This window comes from Rattus rattus, chromosome 1 (assembly GCF_011064425.1).
Source record: "Rattus rattus isolate New Zealand chromosome 1, Rrattus_CSIRO_v1, whole genome shotgun sequence".
NCBI lineage: Eukaryota > Metazoa > Chordata > Mammalia > Rodentia > Muridae > Rattus > Rattus rattus.
This window is the reverse complement of record NC_046154.1, coordinates 27,516,639-27,535,858: the sequence shown is the minus strand read 5'-3', so window position 1 is coordinate 27,535,858 and position 19,220 is coordinate 27,516,639. Positions and strand designations below refer to the sequence as shown.

Below are 19,220 nucleotides of genomic sequence, written 5' to 3'. Positions count from 1 at the left end.
GTTAAGAGCAGAGGTCAAGAGGTTGGGGATTTAGCTCAGTGGTAGAGCGCTTGCCTAGGAAGCACAAGGCCCTGGGTTCAGTCCCCAGCTCCGAAAAAAAGAAAAAAAAAAAAAAAAGCAGAGGTCAAGGTCTCTTCACTGGCTGGGTTTCAGCAGTAAGATGGTGGGGTGGGGCTGGAGTGGGGGTGTGGGGTGTGGGGTGTGGGGTGTGGGGCTGGACTCTTGTCCTGATTTACTTTCTACTGCTGTGATAAAAGTGATCAAGATCAACTCTGGGAGGAAAGGGTTAATTTTGTCTTCCAGCTCTCAGGTCACCCTCAATCACTGAGGGACATCAGGGCAGGAGCACAAGGCAGGAACCTGGAGGCAGGAACTGAAGCAAAAGAAATATGCTTACTGACTTGTTCCCCTGGACTTCTTCAGCCTATTTTCCCTTCTTCCCTCCCTCTGCCCCTCCTTCCTTCCCTTCCCTTCCCTTCCTTCCTTCCTTCCTTCCTTCCTTCCTTCTTTATTTCTTTCTTATTTTTTCAGACAAGGTTTCTCTATGTAGCATTACCTGTCCTAGAACTCACTCTATAGACCAGGTGAGCCTTACATCAGGGGGTCTGTCTGCCTCTGCCTCCTGAGTGGCTGGTATTAAAGTCATGTCACCGACACCGGGCTTAAATACTTATTTATGTTTATGTGTAAGAGTCTTTTGCCTGCTTGTATGTTTGGGCATAACATTTGTGCCCAAGGAGGCCAGAATTACAGGACTGGAATTACAGGCAGTTGTGAGCTGTCTTATTGGTGCAGGGAACTGAACCCAGGTCTCCTGGAGCTCTCAATCACTGAGCCATCTCTACCCGCAACCTGCTTTCTTATGCACCTGCACCAGGATCACAGCACTCACAGTAGACGGGGCTCTTCCACATTCTCAGTCATTAACCAAGAAAATCCATGCCGTCCCCCCTCCCCCCCGCACCTGTCTATGGGCTAAGCTGATAGAGGCATTTTCTCAACTGTGGTTCCCTCTGACTCCAGCATGTGTCAACTTGACATCTACCCAGTTCTTCTTGAGCTCTGAAAAACGGAACTGGAGTCCTGTCAGAGAGACGGGTGGAGGGCAGGCAGCCTGGCTAGAACCCTGCAGTTATTGTCCATTAAAAACCTGGACTTTCCCAGTTCCAGGAAAGACAGACGGACTGTTGAGTGTGTGTGTGTGTGTGTGAGTGTGTGTGTGTGTGTGTGTGTGTGTGTGTGTGAGAGAGAGAGAGAGAGAGAGAGAGAGAGAGAGAGAGAGAGAGAGAGAGAGTCTTTGCCAGGTGGCCTGAGGCTGGATGATGGCAGTTTCTGGAGTCTGTTTGGTGGATGGGGATAGCACAGGGAAGGAGACATTCGAGTCCTGGGGGTGTGGAAGGACACACGTGGTGGTATAGGCAGGGTGACCAGTGATGTTCCGAATGTCCAGGGACTAAAAGTGCACCTGGTCCCCAGAGAGACTCCCATCTCAGCTCCATCCGTGATGTACCTATGACAAGCAGCAGGTGGCGCTCCTAGCCAAAGATTCCCCACAAGGTTTCCTGCTGTGATCTTGGTTTGTGGAAGGAAGAAGGCAAGGCTGGACCATGCTTCCTGGCAACTTGGTAGACTCCTTTGAGCAACACTCTGAGCCTTGCTTGCCTCCCAGCATGGGCAGCTCAGTACTTTGTTCGTCAGTCAGATCCAGCTGTCCCAAGGTTTTTTTTTTTTTTTTTTTTTTTTTTCACAAAGTTGACAGGCTACTCCTTGGGTCTCCTGCTTGATCCCCGCTAAACCTTTGGAAGCGCCTCAGAACCACTCTTGGTCTGCTCACCCACCCTGGGAGGTGGTGTCATGCCCATATCCCAGTCCCCAACCACATTGGTTGACCTCCCAGTACACGAAAAGGAAGAGCGCACAAAAACTTCCCAGCCTGTCCCCTGACCTGGTACACACAAGGCGCTCGATGTGTTTGTTGAATGAATAAGTGAAGCCCATATGGTCATCATTTGTGTCATACATTGGGGAATAGGATCAGAGAGGTGAAGCTGCACAAACAAGTACCACAGCTCATGATTGTCAGAACTAGGATTTGAACCCAAGCACTTGCTTAACCCAGAACTAGAGTCCCTCAGTTCCTAATTATGCTAGCGATAAAGCCAGCTCCTGATTCCTCAGCTCTACTCTTTTCCAGCTCTATTCTCCAAGGCATTCAAATGCCAAAATACGTCGAATGGATTCGGTTTAAAAGACTGTTTTTGAAGTCTTGGGGATGTAGCTCAGTTGGGGGAGTACACACCCCTCTGCACAAAGCTCTGGGTTCGGTTCTTAGCACTGCATACATTGGATGTGATGGTGGTAGGAGGGTCAGACGTTCAAGGTCATGCTCAGCTACATCGAAGAAAGTTCAAGGTCAGCCTGAAAGCCCATCTTCTAAAATAACGTGTCAACGCTTGCTTTTATTATTTTTAGGAGATTTATTTGTATTATTCGTGTGGTGTGCACCTGAGGGCACGGGTCCCGTACCTGTGCACACGAGTGCAGGTGTCCTTGGAGGCTAAAGGTTTTGGATCCCTTGGAACCGGAGTTACAGGTAGTTGTGATTTGCCTGATGTGGGTACTGGGAACTCAACTCACACCCTTATTAAGTAAGATGCTACGTCATTCTCCAGCTCCCTCTCCCCTTAGTTTTGTAAAGACAGAGACTCAGTATATAGTCCAGGCTTTGAAAGCCCCCTGCCTCAGCCTCCTAAGTGCTGGCGTTACAGCCATCTACTACTCAGGCTTGGCTCTTTCTCAGTGATCTGTAAACCACCGAGTGGAGGCACCCTCCCTCCCCTCATGATGTCTACTGAAGTTAGCTAGGCAGGCCTTGCATACCTGTGATGCCCCAGCCTCTCGCTCCTTCTGGGGAACCCATCTCGCACTCTGCCTTATATGGTGCCGAGTCTGGGTTTCTTTCCAAGGACACGTGGCCATCAAATGGATAGTGTTGATTGCAGGGACCTGGAGGGTGTCCTGCTCAGCTCATGTGCCAACGAACCAACGCCTACCCTTACCAACCTCCCCCGAGATCCTTTCATGCAACTGAGCCCCTGTGAATGGGGAACGGGTGACTTCACCAACATGTGTGGAGGCAGAAGCGTGCTGATGCTCCCCACGCGTGCCTGTTAGCCGACCCAAGCCTCTGCTTCCTGCACTCAGGGTGCTAGGGGCTATAGCCTGTGTTTCTCAGATAGACAGGTCAAGGTGAAACTCAGAAGGACCAGGGGGACCCCAAGCCGGAGTCCTCTGACACCACCCTGCTGGGGGTGTAGAGACGCGGGGTGCTGTCTGGAAGAGCCCAGGTTCTCCCGCAGCTCGCACACAGCGTGCTCCGCGAATCCACAGTTGGGGGGTAGACGTCAACGCCCCTCGCCCCCACCGCGCTCCGGGAAACTGAGGCCGGGGGCGGTGTCGCGTGCCGCTGTCGCCGCGGCCCCGCCCTCCTGCTCGCCCCGCCCGCGCGGGGGCGGCGGTGGCGGCGGCGGCAGCGGCGGCGGCGACGCTTCCTGCGGGCGCGGCCGCTGTGGGCGCGGAGCCGCGAGCGAGCGAACGAACGAGCGAGGCGGAGCCGGCGGCCGAGGAGCCGAGCGCAGGTCCCGCGCAGCCCGCGCCGCGAACAAAGGCCGCCATGAAGCCCGGGCCGCCGCGCCGCGGGACCGCACAGGGGCAGCGCGTGGACACCGCCACCCATGGGCCCGGGGCCCGCGGGTTGTTACTGCCACCGCTGCTGCTGCTGCTGCTGGCCGGCCGCGCCGCGGGGGTGAGTGATGGGCCCCAAGAGAGTGCCCAGCGTGTACCCCGCGTGTCTTTGCGTGTCCCCTCGTCGCGCGCGCCGCTCTGGGTGTGTCCCGGTCTCACGGGGTCGCACCGCCGGGAAGCGTGTGCGTCCGGTATCCGCTGGGGTCGCCTTTTCCCCACCCCCACTCCAACCCAAGCCGCCTGCAGGGCCTTGGGGACTCCCCAGGAGGAGGGGGGTGGGTCGATGAAGGTGACCCGCGGGGGTGAATGAGGGTGACCCTGTGTGTGTCTGCTTCTAAGAAGGGTGCGTGGGCACCTGTGGGTGTGTGTGGTCATGGGAGAGGCTCTGTTCATATGAGGCGGATGGCATCCGCATCCCGCTCCACACTAGGGTGACCCATTGTGCACTCTGTGTGCCACCTTGGCCATGTCTGCGTGACTGCTGGATGAGGGGGTGTGTGCTCTGACCCATGGAAGTGCATGAAAGCACGCGCATGTGTGTGCAGGTGTGTGGCGATGGTGGGCCTGGCTCACCTCCCACCCCAGAAGACATGGATGTGCATGCCGGCAGAGGTGGGTAGCAGGTGACCCCTGACTGTCCCTTCGAGAAACCCAAGTAGCTATGGAATTGATCTTGGTTCTGGTTTCACTAGCAGAACAGGAGGAAGAAGGTCCTGCAGGTGGACCAGCTAGGTCCCTTCTCGGAGGAACCCAGCTCCCAAGTGAGTTCTGAGTTGACAGGTGTCTAAATGCCTGCCGAAGGAGCTGGGGATTTCTAGGTCCTACCACCGTGGCTGACTCCAGGAGCAATGGCTGTCCCTACCCACTCAGATGACCACCAGAGCCCAGGCTGGCCGGCACGCCCCTTCTCTCCTAAGCATGGTGGCCAGGTTGTAGGGAGTCAGGCAAGACCCTGAGCTGCCCTGGGGACTGTTAGCTTTGGGGACCCTAGAATAGTGCCTGGTGGTCCATGCACACCTTGTCTTTTCTTTCTTTCTTTCTTTCTTTCTTTCTTTCTTTCTTTCTTTCTTTCTTTCTTTCTTTCTTTTTCCTGAGAGGGGAGAGGTTCCTGAGAGAAAGGCAGCGCTACCCATACTGGCAGTGGGAGCCGGCTTCTCAGCAGTATTATAGAAAATTACCCTTGACATCAAAGACCTGGTTTCAAAGTCCAGCGAGGACCACCACCCATTCACGGTGAGGTCTTGAGCCAGCCTGTCCACTCCTCTGAGCCCCGGCTTCCCCCTCTGCAGAGACAGAATAAGGGTACTCTTCCTGGAGGAAGAGTGGACACAGAGTCACCTTTGAGGGTATTTTGGTGTGAGCACAAAGGGCTCAGGACACATGGCTCCACCGGAGCTACTGTCCGTAGGAAGGAAAAGGCTGATAATACACCTTCTACCAGTAGGGAAAGGATCCAGGGAGATTTTGAGGACCCAGCACATAGTAGGGCCTCAACCAGGCAGGTGTGAAGGCAAAGTACAGCTGGCATGGTTCAGGCCAATGCTGAATGACATGCCCAGGTGGTGGGCCTGGCTGAGCGAGAGGAGAGACTGTGGTAGGGATGGCTCTCCAGAGGTGTTCTTTCTGTAAGCATGTCGTCCTCCCAGGGAGGGACTGGGGCTGTAGAGGAAGGGCTCTGCCCTGGTGCCTGGCCTGGGAAGCTAAGGGTTAAAGGGTGGTGCTTTCAGAGAGGACTGAGGCTAGACCAGAAGAGGGCCAGCTGGCCGGTCTAGGAATGGTCTCTGGTGCCGGCCTTTGACCACAAGGAACTGACAGTGGTTGGCTCAGTAGGTGAGAAACAGGATGACCCTGCGCCTTCTTGCCAGTCTGGGAGGGCACAGGATCAGGGAAATGGGACTTGAGGGAGGAGAAGGCTGCTTTGGTTTGATCCAGGCTGTGGCTGGCAAGTTGGGGGCGTGTCCTGACCTACAGATTTGAGGCTTCGGTCCTGAGAGAGACTGACTGTCTAGGGCTCTGAGGACCTCAGGCCACCTCAGCTGTTCTCGTTAAGTGACTCCCAGGGCGGCATGGAATGTGGGGACACAAGAAATTATAGCCTTGGGAGAATGTCCTTTCAAGGTCCAGATCTGGGAGTGACCATAGATGCCATTCAGTCTGCTGTCAGGGGTGCTTTATGCAACTGATTTGTGGCTGTGTGACTTTGTGGAAGTGACTTAACTGTCCTGTGCCTTGATTTCCTCTCTCTGTAAGATGCAAAAAAGAGCAGAAAGCATAGCCTCAGTGCTTGGTGCACGCAGATTCCCTTTTGGCGGGGGTGGGAGCAGAGTCCCATGTAGCTCAGGCTAGCCTCAAACTTGCTACATAGGCAAGGATGATCTTGAAGTCCCTACCCTCCTACCTCCCAAGTGCTGGGATTGCAGACACGAGTCACTGTTCCCTGTTCTTTGTCAGAGTTATGGTCGTGTGTTTGAAAAGGTGAGGTCTGTGGTGACAGGTGAGGCTTGCTCCTGGCACCCAGGAGTCCTTTCCTTTTGCCCTTCAGACTGGTGACCTCACTATAGGAATGAAAAGCTGGGGACTGTCCCAGGCTGGCCACTATAGTAAGCAAAGTGATTCAGAGGCCCCAGAACCCAGGTCCTCATGATTTCTGGGCTGCTGGGCACCAGGAGCAGATGTTTGCTGTGTGATGTGGGGCAGTGCTGTCATCTACCTCAAGACCCTCTCTGTGCATTAGACAGTGTCAGGCAGGAGCTGGAGTATGCTGCCTTTCTCTGGAGATGGCCCTTCTTGGAGGAAGCCTTGAAGGCTTCCTGGAAGAAGAGGCCTTCTGAGCTAAGCTGACAAGGTCCACAATGGCAGCCTGGCTAAACCTCCACACTCTCTCTCTCATCCATCACCTATAGAAGCAGGGTTGAATTTTCAGGGCTGTTGGGTTGGACCTGAAGCCTCCTGCTCTCTGGGAGTGGAATCAGCCTCCTAATGCCGGATAGCTGTGGATGAATGGGCTGTGTGGGAGGGAGGGACCACCTGCTTCTTTCAGGAGAGGGGAGGCTCCTGGAAACTGACCCCCCCACCCCCACCTTTCCAAGCTGCTCAGGGAGAGGGCTGCTACTTAGAGCCCTCTGGGCCAGCTGCAGACTGGCTGAGGAGGACTCCGGGTAGGCGCCACAGTTCCAGGCTGAGCACTGGGTAGTTCTGACACATGCCCCCAGACCTCTATATGACTGAGTGTAGGATGTGTGCCGGACAGTCTCTGAAATAACCAGAATTCCTGTTTCACAGATGAGGGAATGAGCCACAGACACTTGGTGACTTGCTCAGAGTCACATAGCCAGAAGTTAGCTGGTTTTTTTTGTTTTTGTTTTTCCCTTTTCTTTTTTTCGGAGCTGGGGACCGAACCCAGGGCCTTGCGCTTGCTAGGCAAGCACTCTACCACTGAGCTAAATCCCCAACCCCAAGTTAGCTGTTTTGTGTTGGGGCCCAGCTGGTTCCCGCCCCGAGCCATCGGTCCTAGTCTATGTCTTCATATGCTGTGAGCTTACATACTTTACTTCATCTCTCTGGGGTCTCCTTATCCCCCAAGTTATGTATTTATTAATTAATTTTTTCCAAGACAGGGTTTCTCTGTGAGGCATTGGCTTTCGCTCTGTAGACAAGGCTAGTCTCAAACTCAGAGATCTGCCTGCCTCTCTCTGCTGGGATTAAAGGCAGGCACCATCACCACCCCACTTACTAAAATAATTTTTGAGATCAAGTCCCACTGTCTAGCCCAGGCTAGCCCTTGAACTTGTGATTTTTTTTTTCCTGCCTCGACCTCCTGATTGTTGGGCTGAGAGGCAAGGGTACCACTGTCTCTTCTTGTCTATCATTTAGCAGCTGCCCAGTCTCACTAGACACTGTCCCTGCTCACATTTCATTCTGCTGTAGTCTTGGGGCTTACAGCAAGCTGCTAAAGGGAGAAGAGCTTTCCTAGGGCGTTTCCTCTACCATCTGCAAAGGGGTGACTCTAAAGGTCCCTGGAGACTGGTTGGGGGAACTTTATAAGAGAGGTGTACAAAGCCAGGGTAGTGGTGGCCCAAGCTTTTAATCCCAGCACTCAGGAGGCAAAGGTAGGTGGATCTCTGAGTTGGAGGCCAGCCTGGTTCTAGTCCAACCAGGGCTTCACAGAGAACCCCTCAGTCCCCAAAAGATGTGTAGAGCTTGAGGGCCTTGTGTTGGGTCACATGAGTACAGGGCAAGGAGCGTTTACAATCCTGGATGATAAGGGGTTAAAGATCCCTTGGGTATGAGGCATGAGCCATGCCTGCCTCTACACAGGTGACCAGACCTGCCTTTGCACCCCTACTCCACTCTCTATCCCTAGAAAACCATTAGGAGCCCAGATCTCTGCCTCAGCCTTCCCCTCTGAGTGCCAGCTCTCTGACCCTCACTTCTCTCTGTCCTGATGGCAGAGAGGGAATGACTCACAAGGTCCAGGACAGGATGAGGGGAGTCATAGGACTTTCTTGACAGACCTTGAGCTTCTAGGGGCACCCAAGGCCACTCTGGGCAGTGGGAACTGAGTATAGAGACGCAGAAAATGCAGCTTGGCCAGCAGTTCCGCTCCTGTGTGGAGGGATCAGTTGGTGAGGTGGGCGGGAACCTTCCTTATTCAGGGTATTGGACGTGGACTGGGAGGCGCCAGGGGGCTGCTTAGGGCGGGCCTGTGGTGATGCTGTCACCACCAAGTCTGGCCATGACCATGAGGTTGTGGCTCTGGGCTTCAGCCCAGCATTGTGCAGCCCTGTAATTTTGTGTCTGGGGGCAGGATGACCAAGTGGGACACTGCCTGGAGGCTGGCCCCTTATTTCCACCACCCCTCCTGGCTCCCACACCAACCAGAGCAAGGACTGAACTGGCGATCACCTGGACCGTTCAGATCTCTGTCCCACAAAATGCCCTGGGAACATTAGCCTTATTGACTGCTTCCCCCCTCTCCCCCCACGCATTTGCCTTGGCTCCTAGCCTTCCAAGATTCCGGGAGGCTGGGCAGCCTTCACTTCCGGCCCCTCACTCCAGAGCAGGCCTCTAGCCAGAGGGGTGGCTGTTCCCCTCCCCCACTCCCACAGACCAGGCCTAGTCTGAGTATCAAACAGGAAGAGGGTGATTACAGAGGGGAGTCTAAGCAGCCATGGCTGGGTGGGGGGGACCTAGCCGTGGGAGAGTGGGGACCCTCACAAATGATCTAGCACCTTTCTCACCAGGTGGCTGAGGGTGGCAGGCTGGGGCTATCTTGCTGGCCTGTGGGCAGAAGAATTCTCTTAATCCCCACTGCTGAAACAGTCAGAACTTGTCTTCTCATTCAGACCTTGGTGCTTGTCTCAGTTTCGGGCGGGGAAGGGGGAGCACCAAATCTGAAGGTGAAACCTGGAAACAGAATTGCAGAGACCTCTGTGCCAAACAGTGAGGTTGAAACCCTGCTGTTTCTAGTTTCTTGCTGTGTGATCTGGGCGCATTCGCCTAACCTCTCTGAGCCTTTTTATAGCAGGGGCAGGGCACTTGGGAGTTAGGGTATGGCATAAACAGGGAGGGAGTGGCTGCTCCTGTAAATGTTAGATTAGCTTCTTGCTTCTAATTGCCCAGGCTTTTGCTTGTTGTTTTGTTCTTGCCCTCTTGGTCTTACTAAGGACCTGCTGTCTGGAGTCAGGGCTAGAGTTTCCCTATAAGACTGTGGGAGCCGGGCCTAAAGCAGAGCCCTGCCCCCCCCCCGCCGCCCCCCCCGCCCCCCAGTAGGAGAACTTGGTTGGGACTCCCAGTTGCAGCTGACTGGATTTTGGCCAGATTAGGCAAAGTATTTTCTAGGCTCCACAGTGCTGAGTTTCTGGGAATTCTGTTCCCTGCAGTGCAGGCTGGAGACAGGTAGACCTATCTACTGCTCAGATGTCATGGCCCTGGGACTCTGCGAAGATCAGGTTGCCTGTGTGCAAATCCCTGGGCAGGGTGATGTGTGTAGAAAGTGAGCAGCCATGGCCCACACACCCACCGTCCACACACTCACGACCTACACACCCACGACCTACACACCCACCATCCACACACCCACCGTCCACACACCCACCATCCACACACCCACCGTCCACACACCCACGACCTACACACCCACCGTCCACACACCCACTGTCCACACACCCACGACCCACACACCCACCGTCCACACACCCACGACCTACACACCCACCATCCACACCCCCCCGTCCACACACCCACCGTCCACACACCCCACCATCCACACACCCACGTCACACACCCACCCACCCACACACCCACCATCCACACACCCCCACCGTCCACACACCCACCATCCACACACCTACTGTCCACACACCCACCATCCACACACCCACCGTCCACACACCCACCATCCACACACCCACCGTCCACACACCCACCATCCACACACCCCACCGTCCACACACCCACCGTCCACACACCCACCATCCACACACCCATGACCTACACATCCAGGATCCTATATCTTAGAGCACTTGGTCTGGGTTCTGTTCTCCCCCCTCCCCCTGCCCAGGCTGGCTAACGTTTAGGAACCTTGGAGTGGGAGTTTCCTGTAGAGATGGTCACCCTCAGCTGTCCCTCTCAGTGGATGACCTGGGCCTTGCCCAAACATGGTGGTACATTCTGCAGTCAGGGATGGCTGGCTCACTGAGCCTTCTGGCCTCTCTAGGAGACTGATATCATTGCCTTACTTACAAGGCTCCGGGATGGGCAGGTACCCACCAGTGGCGCCCACACGCGCCAAGAGGACGTGGGGTCTGCGCTCAGCTGTTCCAGTCCTGCTCTGGAGCTCTGCCCGGGGTGGCTAATGTTGTGTCACACCTTCAAGGGTGGGCGGACTGTACCTGAGCAGCTCTGGAGTATCCTGTACCCTCTCCCTGCCCGGTGGACCACCCACCCACCCCCAGCCCCACCTCAGCTCCTAGCCAGGCTGGAAGAGTCATGTAGAAGCGGCACCAGTGCCATCTGGGAGTCTAATTGCAGCTGGATGATTGCCAGTTCGATCGCCAGTGGCCGTGGCCGGCACCAGAGTGGGCGGAGGGAGGAGGAGGCCGGTTCTTTAGTGTCTCCCTCCAGCTTCAGGCCTGGGGGACAGCCGAGGAATCCTGGCGGGTAGGGAGAGCCGTTGGCCTCTGCTCTGAATACCTGGTGGAGCCCATGACTGGCGCACTTATCCAGGGTGTGGCAGGTGTGGGTGTCCATCTGTCCTTTTCTCCCGACCATTGTGGTTGCCTCAGCTGGGGCACAGGCCTTGCCTCTGAATCCCACCCACATTCCTGCCTTCAAGGTGCCTCCTGTCAGAGGGGTGGAGGCAGACGGCAGGGATGACAGTTGCAGGGACAGTGGTCAGGACATAAGGGTTCTAGGCGCTAGTCACCTCTGGGTCCTCAGCACTGCTGGTGGGACGTCACACCATCCTATCTTACCCCATCTGGGCAGCAAGCCGTCTGCCAAGGTGAACGCAGTGCTCTGCAGCCTTCCAGGTGCTTGCCCGGGGCACTGGGCCACCAAGTAGAGCACACAGTGATGAGGGCTTGGGCACAGCTCCTGGATCCTTGCGATGGACTACTGGGTTGGGGCAGCAGTCTTTATTGGGCGCCTACTGTATACAGGGCCCATACTGGGCGCTTGTGGTGTTAGTCTGAAGAGCCTATCTGCCTAGCTGTGGATGGGAAATTTGTGGAGATGGAGCAGGAGACCACTTTTGTCCACTCGGGGCAAGACCAGCCTAGCCCTGGAAGGGGTCTCCTCTTCTGTGGACAGGGACTGGTGGCTCCTGGTTCTTCAGGCTTTGGGAGGCAAAGCTAGCTCAGCGGTCACTAGTTACCAGGGTGGCAGGTTTTATTTTTAGTATCAGCTTCCTTTAAGATTGCCTTGGGCTTGATTCTTCTAGCAACTCATCTAGGAAAAGGGAACTGAACTGTCTGTGAAATGGAGCCATTGGATGGGGGGCGATCTGGGTCTGCCAGTCCTCACAGCCACTGATGGCCTGACCTCGAGTGCCCCACACCCTTCACATGTCCTATCATGGTTCCTCTCGGGCCTGGGTGGGAGCCCCTTTCCTTTCCAGTCACATTGAGTGCTACCTCTCTCCCTGACCCTTGGGGACATGGTCACTCACATCCAGGCCACCCAGGGGTGAGAAGAACACTGGGTGGGGAGTCCATCACCGGGTCCTTGTTCTCACCTGCCTGCTGAAACCCACCAGACCCACAGCCCTTGTCTGAGCTGTGTGTGTCTTCCCCCAACCCCCGTGCTTGGCTCTGGACCTTATGAAGCTCCAATAATGGAGAAGGAAGGAGTCAAGGAAGTGAGGTGTTGATTCTAGAGACTGAAGGGAGGCCTTGTGAAGGAAGTGTTCTTGGTTCAAGCCCTCAGTGGATGGCTGAGGGTTGGAGTGGTCAAAGGCTCAGAAGCAGGAAGGGCTATGGTCTGCTGGAAGGACAAGCTATGGAAAGGAACAGTAGGATTGCCAGCCAGAGGAGGAGGGAGCACGTCGTGTGGAAGGCGAGCATGCCTGTGTTTGAGATGGAGGCTTTTTCTCTTCCTATCCTGTTGCTAAAGGGGTGGCCTTACTGACTGGCTACTTCCAGGCTTCTGGCTTTGTACCTCAGCACATTCTGGGGTTAGGTAGTTGGCCCCAGTGCAGAAGACTCCACACAGCTCATCAGGTGAGCTGTGATGAATTGAGACCTTTACGTTCTGCCCTGAGGCAGCGGGTGTGGCCTGTAAGGGGGTCGTATGGTGGATACCAAACCTAGTGTATCAAAAATCACACTCAGCCCTGTGAGAAAGACACAGACATTATCTTCATTTCTTAAATACGATAGAAACACAGGGAGATGACATACTTTGCGTAAAGTCACAGAGGAAGAGCTGAGTTGGGATTCGAACCCATGCGGTGTGATGCTAGGGCGCCATCTATTACACAAACTGCCAGCAGCAGAGAAGTTGTGCCATCCGGTGCTGCATCAAGACTGAGGTAAAGACCAAGGTCTTGCCAGATCCTTGAACTTGTGTGCCTGCTGGGTGCTGACTCAGACCAGGGCCTCCTTGACTTCGAGGATGAGGACGATTCTTTGTCATTACATCTCTGCTGAAGCTAACCTAGGCTTGCAGGGAGGGGACTGCTGGTGGCAGAGGACCCAAAGTAACAGCAAGTTGATTACTAAACTGAGATTGCAAACCTTCTAGAGGCCCAGGGTGAGCATCACTCCCTACACCAGGTTGTCTTTTACCTGTCTCCATTGTTGTTCAGAGCCCAGGTGTCGTTCCACTGTTTGTCTCCAGAAGCTTCCCCCCTGGCTGCCCCCAGATGCTCTTGTGTCCCTTGGTATCTGTGCCACATCTATTCTCACTGTTCTTCAGTGCAAGGCTTCAGACTGGTTCCTCTGCCCTGCGCACTGCCCCACCCAAGACCCCTTCAACAGCCCATTGTCTGACTTTTCACACCAATGTATATCCTCGCTTACCCTTCCAGTGAACTTCTATTCATACTCCAAAGCCCAGCTCAGATAGCCCTTCTTCCTAGCTGCCCAACACCGGGGGAGCCCTCCTTCTGTCCTACCTCTGCTAGATTCCCAGGCCCTGCTCTTTCCCAAAGTTAAGATTCTTTGCCAAGCACTGGTCCTGCTTCAGTGCTTCTTCTTGTCTGACTCCCCACAGGGTTACTTTGTTACCTAGCCTCTGGGGAGCCCTGTCTTGGATACACTGTTGCAGCTGCTACCTTCCCCCCTCCCCATGACATCATCTCCCGGCCCAACTCACACATCCACGTTTCGTTTTCCCTGGTCTGACATTGCTGTATTGTTTCTTTTCCCCATTTTCACACATCCTCATTTTGATTTATTTCTGGTTCTTCTCACTCTAACACCTTGTCTTTTCTCCCTGGCCCTCCCCTGTATGACGACCCCCCCCCTCCCAAGCTGGGGAGAAAAGGGAAGCAAGAACAGCTGGGGAGATGTAGCCATGGAGTTGTGTGTGTGTATCGAGGTGCTTTGGTACTTTGATGCCTTGAAAGTGGGCCGTGGGGGCTGGGTTACCTGGAGGTGTCCCCTTCAGCCATCCTTCCCCCTCCAACACCTTTGCTCGCTCTCTCTTCCTTCCTAGTTTTCTTTTCCTCCTACTCTCATTCCCTGAGGCTGTCCCTCCTTCCCTCCCTCCCTGACTGATTGGGACCTCTCCCATCCCTGACTGTTAATTCAGTGGGGACTTGAAGTCTTGTTCCTTGGAGGGACAGGATCTGGTTAGAGCTGGGATAGATCCCTTTGGAAGTCCTCACCTCCCCGTCAAGAGCTCACCTCTCCCTTTAACAAGCCTCAAGGAATTTGAGGCCAAAGCTGCTTTGAGGACAGTAGACACTGGTCTTGCTGGTCAGGGTCCTGTAACTGAGGGAGCTGGGAAGCCGGTTTTATCTTGCTTCCACATGAAGTGGAGAAATGATTTTAGACCTGGCCGGGAGGCTGTGATGGTCCCTGGGTGACCCTTTCTCACGTATGGTTACTAACATCACGGTTCTGTCCAAGCTTACACTGTGGTGAGTGACGAGGTCATTGGCATGCAGGTGTATATGGAGGTTGCCAGGAGTCTAAGCTGATGCTTGAGCGCCTGGAGTAGCGGAAACCACCTCTCCCACTTCCCCAGCTGCTAAGGTTCACTCCCTTAAGGTGACTCCACACGGATTTCGATGGAGGAAGTCGGGAGGCGCTGTGGCAACGTTGTGAGGGTCAGATGCACCCACAGAGGCTGGGCACTCACTAATTGAAGTTCTAGCTATCGAATGGGAAGACCTAGAGTCCAGGTGAGCTAGGTGAGCATGGTGACCCACGTATCAACCCAGCACTCATGAGGCTGACTGACACAAGCGGTCCCTGGGACAAGCCGTCTAACCAGGCTCCCAGAAACTGAGCTCTGGGTTCAGCAAGAGACTATGCTTCAACCATAAAAGCTGGAGCAGGAAGACACCCGACATCGACTTTAGACTTCCACATGCATTCATACATGTGCACATGTACCGATGCATGCACACATGTGAAGACACAGATGAATGTACGCGGACTCCCAGACCAGTGGCAGGGACTGTTTTCGCATGGAGTACTAAGACTCCTTGTGCCCATAGGAACAGGCTCGGACTCGCAGCATCCACACCCACAATTGGCCATGCACACACAGTGTCCCTAGGCGCTTCCAGGAGCCCTCTGGACACATGTGTATGTGCTGTGCAGACACAGCACTGGAGCTGTGCTCACGGGAACAGGCCTGTCCCTAATCCAGGTCTTAATCCCAGGGTCCAGAGCTCTGGCCAGGGGCAGCTGGTCATCTGGCCTCCTTAGGGAGATTAAAGCAAGGGCAGAGGAGACACTGGGAGCTCTGCCTCCTGCCCAACCCCCAGAGGCACATCATTCTCATGCCAAAAAGCTACTCTTGGACCCCTCAGAGAGCTGGTTCTGTATGCCACTCATAAATTCTGGGTGCTGTCAGCGTGGGAGTGAAGGCAGGAGCTGTGTGTCCCCCAAGAAAGGGACAACTACTAGAGAGAGGCCAGGAGGGCCATCTCCTACCACTTAAGTACCTACCTGTCTGCAGGGGCCCCTGACTCAGAATCTTGAGCTAGGAAGCCCTCTGATTCTGGTACTTGAGCATCCTGGTGAGGCGGGAAGATGAATGAAGCCCAGCCAGGATACATCCTATGTTGGGTTCCGAGCATGTGTACAGCTAAGATTGAGACCTGTCTAGTTGACGGGAGATCTGAGCTGGAGGCCCTGGAGGTGACTAAGGACATTGTTGGTCACTAGCAGAATGGTGCAGGCACTGAGCAGGCCAGGCCATGGTATGTGACTGCTGTCTGAGCATGGTTCCCTGGTGGGTCGCTGTGCTATGAGGCATCTGAAAGTTGCATCTACTAGAGGAGATTGGTATGAACAGTGGCTCTGAGGTGACTGTCCCTGGCCCACTGTGGGAGGAAACACCCCACACTACCCAGAATGTAAGACCACGCAGGCTGGGCCTGGCCTGTTTCTTCCCACCTCAGCTCTGTCCGAGTTTGGACGGGTAGCAGTGTGTGTTGAGGGTGATGATGAGGCAGTGGCTTGGGTGACAGGGCTGTGACTTGGGCCTCTAGATCCCCTCTGTAAACAGGATAGCCCTTGTTCCACTAAGGAAAGCATTAGGGCTCATGTAGCCAGTTTATGGTGGTGGCCTCAAGCTGTGGCCAGCGTGTTGGTAGTGGGAGGAGTCTCAGCCACCATAGAGGTGACATCCTCACCCCATCCCAGGCTCAGTGAGCAAGACTGCCCTGGCAGCAGTCTGCTGGCTGACATCCAGGTTGGTGGCCATCTTTCCAGCTCAGACCCTCTGTCACTAACACTGTCTTCTTCCAAGCTGGATCCTGGGCAAGACCATCTGGTACTCGCTCATTCGTGTCCCCTCGTTCGTTCATTCACTCACTCATTCATTCCCCCCTCTCATTCATTCACCCCCCTCATTCATTCCGTTTCTCACTCATCTCCTTCCTCATCAATTCCCTCCCTCATTTAATTATTCTCTTATTTATTCATTCCTTCTGCACTTTCTTATTAGTCCCCCCACCCCCATTCATTCTTTCCTGAGGCTGGGCTGGAGGCAGACACCCTGTAGGAAAGGGGCCAGGCAGGTGTTATGGGAGTTCTTCCAGCCTTGCTGTGGAAGGAAGGGTCTGGGAGGAGTCTTGGTAGAGGGGATGTGGTAGCTTTGTGGTAGCTGCAGAGTGGGTTGGAGGCCACTCAAGGTCCTTAAAGGCAGGGTGGTGTCTGGGCCCAGTGCAGAACCTGTGTGGAGGGTTAAGGGGAGAGCAGGACATATATCCCCAAGCATCTTGGGATGCTGATGAGGGCAGACACGGCATATGGGGTTTTCCATGCTCCCTCCACCCTGTCACTGAGGGGACACTGAGAACCTGCCAGACAAAGGCAGGCATCTGGGGCCTGGGCCAGGCCTCAGGACAGATGGGGCCTCCGTCTGGGAGCAGAGAGCGGAAACTGCCCGGGGCTTGGCAGCTGCTGTTGGCTTGGTAGAGGTTCAGCCTGGGAGCCAAGTGGAGGTGGGTAGGGATGAGGGACAGATCCTGGAGCCCACAGGGCTGTCTGTCCTTGAGGCTACGCAGGACAGCCACAAGGTAGGGGCAGATGGCCTTGGGTCTAGCCTCTAAGGCCCCCTCTGGTCCTAGATCTTGTTAGGACAGCTAGCAGGACTCCTGAGAGGGCATCTGGATGTGAGCTGCCCCTGCACCCTTCAATGGCCCTTTGAGAGTTGGTGGCCTACAGACACAGAGAGAGGCCTGGCTGGGCTCTGCTTACCTGAGGGCTCCACCCCAGGGGTTTGTCTATCTGCCACCAGAGGGCTTCTCTTGGGTACCCAAAATGGGAGCACTGAGATGTGTGTGACAAGGGTGCATGATAAGTTCTCTGGAGATTCCAAATTTGTGTCTAGGCTCTGCCGTGTAACCAAATTTCCTCCCTTCCTCTGAGCCTCAGTTGTACGCATTCGCCTTTATTACACAGTCATATCGAGAGGAGACTCATGTGCCCTAAAGTGCAGATGTTTCCCTTAGCCACGGCTTTACTCCCTATGCTCAACCAACCACAGCATGACAATACTAAGTGGAAAATTCCAGAAACGAACAGTCCATCAAGTTCAAATTGTGCATCTTTCTGAATGGTGTGGTCACGCTGAGTTCTGCCTGGAAGCACGGGCCTCATGCTGTGTGTGCTTGCAAGTCACTTAGGAACATCTCTGTAGCCAGATGGGCTGTCACTGTCACCGGGCAAGTCTTCAGGTGACCTTCGTTATGCTTACTAGAGGGCCCAGCATCCACAGTAGAGGTGCCTACAAGGTACTTGGGTAAGACATGGAAGGACCACTGGGCCCCATGTGGCTGCAGGGCATTGTGGGACTCTGGGTCAGTCTGCCTGAGGTTCTGGGCACTCTCCAGGGGTCACTGGAGGAGAGTGGAGGCTGCTATAATTCAGAGCTGCAACCACCACCTAGTTTAGGACTTCAAACAAACAAACCAACGAACCAACCAGATTTCCAGTAGTCAGTCCAGGTTGGCCTCAAGCTTGCTCTGAGCCAAGGATGACCTTGAACTCCTGAGCTTCCTGCTTCTACCTCCGAAGTGTCTGTATGTGGGGGAAGGGGAGGGCGGTGTCTACAGATGTGTGCCACCACTCTGGGTTATTTCAGAATGATTTTTATTAAGTGTTTTAAGTGTTTGGGTTTTAAGATAGGGTTTCTCTGTGTAGCCCTGCTGTCCTAGAACTTGTTCTGCAAACGAGACTGGCCTCAAACTCACAGAGATCCACCTGCCTCTGCCTCCCAAGTGCTGGATTAAAGGCGTGCGCCACTGCCACCTTCTGGACTTTTTTAAAAAAAAAAAATCATTCTGAAAGGAGACCCTGTGCCAGTGTCATTGTTCCCTGTGTGCCTAGGGTGCCCAGTGCTAGCAGTCAACAGGCTGGACACTTCCTTCTCAGGGGACCACACAGTGTGAGGTCTGCAGGCCTGATTTTGCCCCTTCGCACAGTGCTTGAGAGGTTCACTCACTGGGTAGTAGCGTCCGCCATCTTTGTAGCTTTCTCTGATGAGTAATATTCTTCTATGTGGATGGATCCTGCCTTAGGCGTCCTCGAAGCAGGTGACACATGCTAAGAACAAGGGTCACATGAGCACTGACACGGTGACACAGTAACTATTCAGCCGATAACAGCGATGTTCCTAGTGTGTGCACACCCAGCAGGGGTCCTGTGCATCCAGTCAGGATGAATTCACTTTTGCCTCTTCTGGACAGCCCTGCTTTTCTGTTCTTGATTGCATTTCATTTATTTATTTTTGTTTATGTTGGGGCACATGGAAGTCAGAGGGCAACTTTGTTCTTGACTTCCACCATGTGAGCTCCGGGAATCGAACCCAGGTCTTCGTCCTTGGCAGCAAGCTCCTTTATGAGCTGAGCCCTCTTGCCTGTCCCGCTTTTGTGTTTTAAAAATTAAAAAAAAAAAAATAGAATTACTGGGTCATACCTTCTGTTTTCACATTCCGAAGAACTGTCAGCTGCTCTTTGAAAGTGGCCTTCCTGTTTTGATGTACCCACCAGAGGGGTCTGAGGTCGCTTCTCCTAGCTTTCTAAGCAGGCTCTTCTATGGCTTCTGAGCACAGTGATCCCTGCATCGCTCAGGTGTCTATGGGGTGGCACAGTGGACCAGGTACGAAGCTCAGGGTGATGATGGATAAGAGCTTGTCCTTTGAGGGGCTGCTTTAAAAGCTCAGCCCATGCACAGCTGAAGGAGCCAGACCATCTGGGGAGCTGGGACTACAGACCCATTGCTTGAGAGCAAGGGTGGAGAGTGGAAGGATCTGCCTATGGGCCACCTGCTGTGCCCAGGATCCTGTGCTTC

At 54.4% G+C, this 19,220-nt stretch overlaps 1 protein-coding gene across 1 annotated transcript in view; it reads left to right on the top strand.

Annotated features, from left to right (window-relative positions):
• The first annotated feature begins 3,576 nt into the window (after positions 1-3,576).
• The window catches only part of Sdc3 (syndecan 3), a 32,901-nt gene continuing 17,257 nt past the window's right edge, over positions 3,577-19,220 (top strand). Inside the window, exon 1 of the mRNA XM_032896947.1 lies at positions 3,577-3,805. Within this exon, the coding sequence (XP_032752838.1) occupies positions 3,674-3,805 (132 nt within the window). The 5' untranslated portion in view covers positions 3,577-3,673. The remainder of the gene's footprint in view (positions 3,806-19,220) is intronic.